The sequence below is a fragment of the Pyrus communis genome, chromosome 17 (assembly GCF_041283825.1).
Source record: "Pyrus communis isolate YQ-2024b chromosome 17, ASM4128382v1, whole genome shotgun sequence".
Taxonomy (NCBI): Eukaryota; Viridiplantae; Streptophyta; class Magnoliopsida; order Rosales; family Rosaceae; genus Pyrus; species Pyrus communis.
In genome coordinates, this window is record NC_142581.1 from 24295274 (window position 1) to 24304919 (window position 9646).

At 38.2% G+C, this 9646-nt stretch overlaps 2 protein-coding genes across 2 annotated transcripts; both read left to right on the top strand.

Annotated features, from left to right (window-relative positions):
• Positions 1-1493: 1493 nt before the first annotated feature.
• Positions 1494-5098, top strand: LOC137709391 (bifunctional riboflavin kinase/FMN phosphatase). The gene is made up of 10 exons (XM_068448483.2): positions 1494-2142; positions 2289-2478; positions 2562-2692; positions 3211-3280; positions 3470-3535; positions 3693-3847; positions 3937-4014; positions 4161-4294; positions 4472-4564; positions 4789-5098. Exons 1-10 carry the CDS (start codon positions 2040-2042, stop codon positions 4948-4950), a joined length of 1182 nt encoding a protein of 393 aa, XP_068304584.2. The 5' UTR covers positions 1494-2039; the 3' UTR covers positions 4951-5098.
• Positions 5099-5734: 636 nt separating this feature from the next.
• Positions 5735-9408, top strand: LOC137707766 (ubiquitin-conjugating enzyme E2 36). The gene is made up of 8 exons (XM_068446680.2): positions 5735-5955; positions 6119-6146; positions 6852-6938; positions 7681-7739; positions 8454-8495; positions 8572-8645; positions 8851-8948; positions 9149-9408. Exons 1-8 carry the CDS (start codon positions 5920-5922, stop codon positions 9184-9186), a joined length of 462 nt encoding a protein of 153 aa, XP_068302781.1. The 5' UTR covers positions 5735-5919; the 3' UTR covers positions 9187-9408.
• The last annotated feature ends 238 nt before the right edge of the window (positions 9409-9646 follow it).

Here is a 9646-nt window from a genome sequence, read left to right on the forward strand (position 1 = left end):
TGGTGACGGCAAACCTAAAGGTCCGGCTAACTAACCCTCTGGTTCCATGTCGAAATAAGAGGGGGAGAGAACAAGAGAGGATAGGAGAAAGAAAAAGAGGAAGAGAGAGAAGAGATGGAGCGTCCCGGGTGAAATCACATTTTTTTTTGGATTTAACATTTTTTTTTGTTTTTTTGTTTTCGTTGGGGGGGGGGGGGAGTCAGGAGGGGATGGGGGCATTTTGGGAGACTAGGATTATAAAGCAAGTCTTGTTTATTTGGATTTTTTTTAATAAAATTTAAATGTATTAAATTGTTATGCTATAAGGATACAGGTGTCCATAGGTTATTGGTGAGGAACACCGCCTGTCATGTTGAGGTGTGTGTTCCAGTCACACAGAAAAATTTCTCGTTGTATTAGAGTGGTTGAGTACACATGGGTGGCGAGGCTTGCCTCTGATGGTAAGCGCACGCTAGTTTGGTTCCTGTCCACCAAGTTATGAGCATCGAATGAGTAACCCTAAAACTATGCTGAAACAATGCGTTTGAAGTCATATTGCAGTATCTTTGTGCATTTTCACCCCCACCTGATTAGCGGGCCTGGTGTCCGAAGCGCCTTGTATGGTTCATGTCCCGGGTGTCCTCGTCGTTAAACGCCCATATGGCATGAGCTTCCCAAAGTTTATGGAAAGATTGAGTCCGAATCCGAATGGAGAGGACTTTAACGTTCATTGTGGACATATATTGTGTCTGCTTCTAACAAAAACGGAATCGTTTGGCATAACAAGCCAGCCAGCTACGTTTTTGTTTAGAACAAACGCCAAAGTTTTTAGAAGCTATGATTTTGGCGCGTTTGGAAATTGGAATTCTCTCTGTTGCATTTGCCTGTGCTCGAATTATAGTGTGTTTTTTGTCTTTGTTTTTTCGTTTTCGATCATTGGGCGAGTAGGTAGTTTGTTGGTACTATTGCACGCAAGGGTTTAAATATATACCATTTTTGGTCTCTCAGTACTCTTTTATTTCTGACAATCGGATTGAATAAATGTAATAAAATGAACTGACAGAATTAAACAGGAGTATGTAGGAAAAGAAAAAAATGTTGTTTATGTATCATTTCCTATAAACTCTCTTTGTTGTGTAGGGACCAAGGTGGTCCCCAAACCACTGCGAGGTAGGAGAACACGCATGTGAAGATCTTTCGAGAACTCTCTGAATGTTTCGTACGAAACTCGTTTGTGGTCACCAAGTGTTTGATGTAGTGTTTGCTAGGTATATTTCGACAGCACTCGGCATATTACATCTACATAAGTCAACATATACTCTTGATAACACTCAACATATTGCTTTAGTTTATGTCAATATCTATTAACATGTGTGACGAAATGCCTCACTAAACAAACTAAAAACTTTTTGCGTGATTTTTCCGTCTAAAAACTTAAACATTTAACCGAAACCCCTAAAATTCTAATCCTGATTCCGCCAATATTTGATGGTGTATCATTGTAAGGATGTAATATTGTTATTAGTTGGGGTATTGGGCTTTATAGTTTTCTCCGTCAGCAGCACTCAGCATATCGCATGAAAACAACGAAAAAGCATATCCGAATCCGCCCGTGAAAATTCGCCATTTGAGATTGAAACGCTTTCTTTCACGTAAGAGCAGCAGGCGACAGTCGTTTTCAGATTCTCCTCCTGTTTGCGATTGACGACTCAAGTCTCAAAGCGGAAGCAAAACCGACACACACAATCTGAAATTCCGAATTTCTTTCTTCAATTTGCATATTACCTCGTCTCATCTCCGTCACAATTTGCATTCAATTCCCAGAACAATGCCATTCCAAATTCCACATTCGAAATTAGGAATCCGAATGCCCAAACGTTGATTGATTGGGGGTTAATTACGAGCGGCCCTGATGCATATTATGATTGTTTATATAATAAGATACTTGAACAGATGAACATATAGTCCAATTGAATCCTTGTTTTCTCACTTCCTTCAACCTTCGGCTGGGCTGAGCTACCAATACCAAATTACCGATACACCTATCTTACCAATATCCCATGAGCTGCTGCGAGTGTGAGTGCAACAATGCAGATGCAGAGAACCCAAAACCCAATATTTTGGCTGTCATTTTCGATTTGGATGGCACCCTTTTGGACACAGGTCTCAAATTTCCCCTCCCCACAATATTTGTATTTCTTTTGGCTTTGTGGGTTTCTTGTTCTTGCTGTTTTCTTAGTTTTCAAACTCTTACTCTTGTTTGTGTTTGTGTGTGTGTGTGTGTGTGTGTGTGTGTGAATGTGGTTCAGAGCGGGCAACAAGGGGCGTGTTCGAGGAATTCTTGGCCCGGAATGGCAAAGTATTGGACAAGGAAAGGGAAGAGAAGAAGAGGTTGGGGATGACACTCAAGGACTCGGCAGCTTCGGTTGTTAAGGACTATCATCTCCCATTCACCCCTGATGAGTTTGTCCAACAAATCATCCCCATGTACCAGGAAAAGTAAGCGCTTTCGAATTATGTGCATATCTGTTGGCCTTGTGTTGCTCCCTGTGTGCTAAAGTTGTTTAACTGTGTACTTATAGGTGGAAGTATGCGAAAGCTCTTCCTGGTGCTAATCGCGTTATCAAACACTTCCATGACCACGGAGTACCTATGGCTCTTGCTTCAAACTCCTTACGGGAATACATAGAAGCAAAAATCTCTCACCATCGAGGTTTGTACAATTTTCTCATTGTTATCAATAACCAATGTTATTTCTCTCTGCTAAGCCTACATTTTACAATAAAATGAAGAGGCGTTGTGTTGCTGCGTTTTGTTCTACTTTCTTACCGTTATTTTCTTAATTTTGGTCTTTAAAAAAGGGCTGATTCAATCAATATTGAATCTACGGCTTCCGCACCAGTCAGGAAACTTATTATCGTAGATATTTACCTGGAAAAAGTGTTACACATTCGTTGTTTTATAAGTATTCCTTGATCCAATGTTATATTCATAGTCATTATAGGGGCTGTTTGTAAAGATCGAGTAGATGTTCGTGCTATGCCACGGGGCAAATCAGTCAGTGTAAACAATGAAAATTATATCTCTCTCTGTGTTTCATGTTAAATTGTTCTATGTTGTCTATCGTTCTGCGTTATTCATTTTCTCATGCAAGTTTCTGTGTACTGTAATGGATGACCTGTGAATGCTCATGATTTTTATTAATCTGTTTACTTCATCTGTATATTATAGGTTGGAAGGAACTGTTTTCAGTAATTCTTGGCAGTGACCAGGTTAAAGCAGGGAAGCCCGCTCCAGATTTGTAAGTGAATTCATAGAAAATACAAGGCTCCCTTGAACACATACAAATCGAACTTTGTAACGCCCCATCCCTTTTCAACCTAAAACATTCAGAGGCCTGATCAATTTTCTGTCAAGAAGAAAACATCACCTCACATGCATTCTATTTTCCTTTTCGCTGATGCTAATATGCTTTCCAAAATGTTTACAGATTTGAAGAGGCAGCGAAGCAAATGGGTGTGGGTGAAGTTCATTGCCTTGTGATTGAAGACTCAGTGTAAGATCGGTCACAAACATATACATCTGAACTTAAATTTATTTCATTTTGATCAAATATGTGTTTGGAGATATACACTGCTGATAAATTAAAGCCATCTTTTTTTAAGCATATGCTGCCAGGGTATTCATGTCTAGAATCAATATATTTTGAACAGGGTTGGTGTTAAAGCTGCCAAAGCTGCCGGAATGGAGGTAGTGGCTGTCCCATCCCGTGGTGAAGCTGCCGGTTGTTCTTCCCTTGCAGATACTGTGCTTCATTCGCTTTTGGAGTTTCAGCCCGAACATTGGGGTCTTCCTCAATTTGAAGACTGTACGTCTCACTTCATATTGTTTGTGTGTATTTGTCCATAGGGCCTTCCCCCCCACCCTTTTAAGTATTTGCTTGATTGATTATTTCAGGGGTAGATAAGGCACTGCCGATTGAACCAATTTATTTTAGTGGTCTCTATGCCAATGGATTTGTCGGTGAAGTCACAGGTTGGTGAATTGTTTCATTCTTGCATGATGGAATGTATTCGTTCAATTTATTTGACTGATTAGGGAGTTTTAGCAAATGCACATTTTTATGGTTAAGATTTGTGCAAATTCGTATTCAATTGAATCCACAAGTCCACAATAATCAGAGGATGGAAGATCTGCTCTCCCCGACCAAGTCTGGGGAGTTTTCTTCGGTTGGGCTGTAGCTGATATGCAGAAGACCTACAGGGTAGTGGTTGCCATTGGATTGGATTGCAATAGTTCACCTAATAAAAACATTGTGAGTAATCTGTTTATTAATTTTGGTAATGGTATATGTTTAAAAAAACACGAGCTTACCAATTGCCAGATTATAAAGACTGTAATTTGCTTTCTTCCAACTTACCGAAAACAAGTTATTTATGCATTGATCCCGTTAGTTCTATATTGATGAAGATCTTTTTATCCTTTGATGTAGCAAATGCATATAGTTGATGGAAACAATTGCTGTATATCCAATCAGCAAATGAAACTGCTACTTGTCGGCTACATCCGGGAATCAAATAGCAAGGTAACAGCATATTTTTAAAGATAAACTGAAACTGATGTGAAAGATAATACAGGAAATCATATAGCTTATGTACTGCTCTGTGTCACTTCTTGCGGAGTGGTGCCTGATGCCTCTTAACTTAAATTAATGAAACCGAACTCGTGATGTCTGAAAAATGTAATGTTCTTAAACATCTGTACTTGATCGTCATGTAAGCAAAATCGTGATTCGTGCGCATGTTGCAGGAAATTTCATCCATGGATGCAGAAGTACTCGAGGAATGTAAGTTGATTGCAAGCGCCTCGCTCGATCTGCCAATATTTAGTCGCCATGGTTGTGTGCCTTTGGTTCCACAATCTTTTTCTGTGGAAGACTTGACTTCGAGTGATGAGATAGAACGATACTGAATTATCCAGACATGATTTTAGTGGTGGAAGTAAAATTGTTTTGCGTTTTGCCTTCGTTTTGTTTGCAATATTTGAAATGTGGCATGTACAAATACTAACTTTGATCCGCTGTATAATGGCCTCTAATATGATTTTCTTTTTGCTTTTTTTATTTTTATTTTTTATTTTATATATATTTATCCTTGTGGAATTATTGTTGCCCAATGGCGTAGTAGCACTTGAGCGTTAATCGATTAGTAAGTTAATACAGGCCGGAGATAATTACTTGTTTGATCACTACACAAATTAATCTTATAAACAGAACTGTTATTATTTTAGGTCATCATGCAATATCATTTGTGTTTTTCATAAAACCACAAATCAAACATCGTTTAACATTTCAAAGTCTATCGAAAATATTGTGCTCGTCTGTTTATTTGGTCGATGTTGGAGGAAAAGGATCCTTGCCGGATTATTTTCCTGGGAATCCGAGAGATCTCGTAATCATGTCCGTTCATCGTACATCGTGTGGTTACGTTTTGTTATGTACTATTTATATTCAATTTTAAATTTTAAATGAACGGACATCATTATGGGATTCCCGGATCTCTAGGAAAATGATCTGCGCGAGAATCCATGTTTTTCATTTATTTTCAACTCTCGGTGCATATGACCGGCCAGTCGGTCGACCGGGTGGGATCCCCAATCGGCCCATGGGCTTCTGGGCCGAAAGATGAGTGAAAAATACAGAGAGAGAAGGGGATTGAAAGAAAACAATAAAATAATAATAAATGCGTAGGGAGTTGGACGTTGGAAACCATCCCCGTTAGCAAAAGCTGTTGACCAGATTTCCCCGTCTTGTTCATCCCTCTGGCTTTCAGCTTCTTTTGAACTTCTGATCTTCGGGGAGAGAGAGAGAGAGAGAGAGAGAGCTTCTGAGTCTTTGGCGTCTGGAATCCTCCAACTTTCAAGAGAAGAAGAAGAGATTTGATGGCGAACAGTAATCTTCCGAGAAGAATTATCAAGGTTCTCTTCTTATTCTAAACCCTACCATCTCTCTCTCTCTCTCTCTCTCTCTCTCTCTATATTTATATATATTGATTCAATAACTATTCTGTTCATCTTTCGTTTTTGGTGTCTGATTTGGCGTTTATGTGAATTACTTCTGAATTCTGATTCCTTTCTTTAGGAGACGCAGAGGCTTCTCAGCGAACCAGGTTTCTCTCTCTCCTTCTCTCTCTATATGTATAAGTTTTACTAATTAAATTTAAGTTATGGTATTAATTGAGGTATGGCGGCGGAATTTTGAGGCTTTATACTTTAATTGTTGTAATTATGGATAGTCGTCCCCTTTGGAAGTAGGTTTTAGCTTTAAGTTAAACAAGAAAAGTGCTTTTTGTTTGGAAGGTCTCCTTTCCTGGTCTCCTCTTCTGTTTCCAGTTATGGGTTTTGCTTCTTTCAGTATGGGTTCAAATATTTTTAAAGGCCAAATCCGCTGACAGCGTGCATTCATAAATTCGTTGATCCGCTGATATGGGAATTGGGATATACCATTTGCATTGTTTTGTGTTAAAGATTCCCGCTGACCTTATTTCATTTGATCTAACTGGTTATGCATCGGATATGTATGTTTGATTGTCAGAATGTGTTGGTGGTGTACTCGTGACTACTGGTAATCCCTTTCTGGAGCACAGTATGGCAAAGCACTTTTAAATTTTCAGGCATATCTTGGCCTACTTTTCGATACACTACCTCGACCTTGTCATCACCAAACGTCTATATATATGTTGATGAGTCTAGACCTGATGTGATAATATCAATTAAGCCTTCTAGTTTCGGGTTGTGAACTTTTGATAGATCAACATTGAAATTTTAAAGTTGGTTTTATGATTTTTCATCAAATTACTGATTTTATTTTGCAGCTCCTGGAATCAGTGCTTCTCCTGCAGAAGAAAACATGCGATATTTCAACGTAATGATTCTTGGCCCAGCTCAATCTCCATATGAAGGTGATTAGGCACTTCTTGTTTCTCTAATTTAGGATTTTGTGAAAGACCCTTCATCTTTTACTTCTACTTCATTGAGGCAAAAACTAAGAGTATGTTATACATATATAGCTTCCTAATATTTTTTTTCTCTTTTCAAACTTTCGAACTTGAAATTTCTGCACATTATAAACTTTTAATATTATGTTTGTAATTCAATGGGAGATTATCACATGAAATTTAAGTGATTGCCACAAGACTAACCATCTTTACAACTCTTGATTTCATGAAAAGGTTTCTTTGGATTGTTAGATTTTGGATTACATTCTTCTTCTGAAAAATAAGGCAGGGAAAGGATGGCAGGCCTAGTTTTCCCTCTTATTTTTCTGTCTTTTTTCTTCTATTTTAATCCTTTAGGAAAAAAGTTAAGGGAAGGGATGTGCCAATTGATTGTAGAGGAAGAATGTCTTTCTTCTTTTGGTTCAAAAGGTTTATTGGTTATACAGCTGATACTTGTAAGGTGTACTTATCGACTAGCTAGAGATTATTATTCCTTTTGCCATTCTCTATTATTAGATTATCTATTCTTTTGCACCAGTGTTTCTAAGATCAAATTTTGGAACCTTCTGTAACATGTTATTGTATCTGTTCTCGAACATAGTGTAACATGTTATTGTATCTGTTCTCGAACATAGCCATTTATCACTTTATATCACCTCATGTTGGTATGCCATGTTCATACACTTCTATTTGTTTATTGACTTAGGTGGGGTTTTCAAGTTGGAATTGTTTTTGCCTGAAGAATATCCAATGGCACCTCCAAAGGTAAACGTGTAATTAGGTGTTAATTAATTGCATATTTTGAGATTTATGTTTTTATAGATGCGTACAATGGTACTTGTGGTAATTTTGAATCATTGGGTTCATATTGATTCATACGGTTGCCTAGTTTTGGAGGGGAAAACATTATTAGTTTTTTTACTGGTTACCTTAGAAATTGCACCGGTTTTCAATTGTTTCAAACCTCTTTTATGTGATCTTATTCTTGATCCATGTCATTACATTTTATGTAAAGAATATTTTTGGACATGTTTGTCTTCCTGCTTTGGATTATTTACTTGTACTACCCTAGGTTCTAATACAAAGGCCACTGTTGGTGTGTGCACGCGTGCACGTGCATGCTTGTGTGTGTGTGTGACCATGCCTGTTCCAAGCACATAAGTTCGTCAGAAAAGTGCAGGTGTAGGCTTTTCTACGGGACATCAGGATCTTCAGAGTTTAGGGGTAGTTATTTTTGGGCTTTATGCAGTGCTGTTCTAGCTTATTAAGTTACTTGATTGAAACTGTTATTGTATATATCTTCTAAATATTCAGTTGCTGACTTTTAAAGCTTTGAGCCTATATTTTCTTTTAAAGAGGAAATTAGTTATGATTCCTTAAAGATATTTCTTTTTAATACTGTGTCACCTCACCATAGTCGCCTTGAAATTTCAGATGCTAATTAATCTCATCTTCTGTTTTTCTCTTCCCCACGAACAGGTCCGTTTCCTGACAAAAATATATCATCCTAACATTGACAAGGTAAGTGGCTTTCTCCTTTCACCCCTTTCCATTGTTTCACCTGAGTTTCTAATAAGGTAAGAATTTATTTTGACAGCTTGGGAGGATATGCCTCGATATTCTGAAAGATAAATGGAGTCCAGCCCTTCAAATCCGAACAGTATTGCTGAGGTGACATATTGCATTCCCGCAACACAATTCTTCTTATATGTTCAAACAGTAGCTTATGCTTGATCGGAAAGAGAAAAACGAAAAATCTGCACAGCATTATGTTAGAATCTTTGCTAATAAATTAAGATATTGTCACTGTTTTGTTACGTTCCTGAGTCATGATAAATATAAATGACTACTAACACAATGTATTACGTGAGATCAGCATTCAAGCACTTCTGAGTGCTCCAAATCCTGATGATCCGCTTTCTGAGAACATTGCAAAGCACTGGAAGACAAATGAAGAAGAAGCTGTTGAGACAGGTATTAAAAATTACGCACAACTGCTCTATTTGGTTAATCTTCGGATATTACGTCGTGTAGAGAGCTTAATTTTTCTTTTTTATTGCTTTAATTTCATCCTTTCATTTGCTCCATTTACTGACTACTAGTTCCAACTTTTAACATGCATTTAGGAATAGTTTTGTTAACTTTAGTAGTTATTTTTCCCTTGAATCATGCAGCAAAGGAGTGGACCCGTTTATACGCGAGTGGGGAATAATGCGGAGAAGTTATAAAATTTCAGTTTCTCGATCGAATGTTGAACAGCATGTATGTGTTTGGTCTTAGAACTTAAGAACTATCAGACATGAAGATTTTCCAGCGCATCGGTCCATGTTGATAATCACTTTCATTCTCCTCATACTGCACCGTCGAAACTTATGATCACAAGGCGAATGTATCACATTTGCAAATAATTGAATCACGGAATATGTTCATCGTTGTTGCCCGTGTTGATTTGTATCTCAGTTGCACTGCCGCCGGCTCTGCGATTAACAGAAAATGGTTTGCGATCCATCTCTGCCTCTCATCTTTCAACAATTTGAAATTGATGGTGGGTTTGTGGCCTACGGGCAGTGGTTGTTGGGTATAGGGTGTAGGGTTTACGGTTTAGTGGGGAAAAACGAGAGGCGGTAACGAGGGAGAACGAGGCATGCTAGCGCTATGCACTAGCGTTGGGT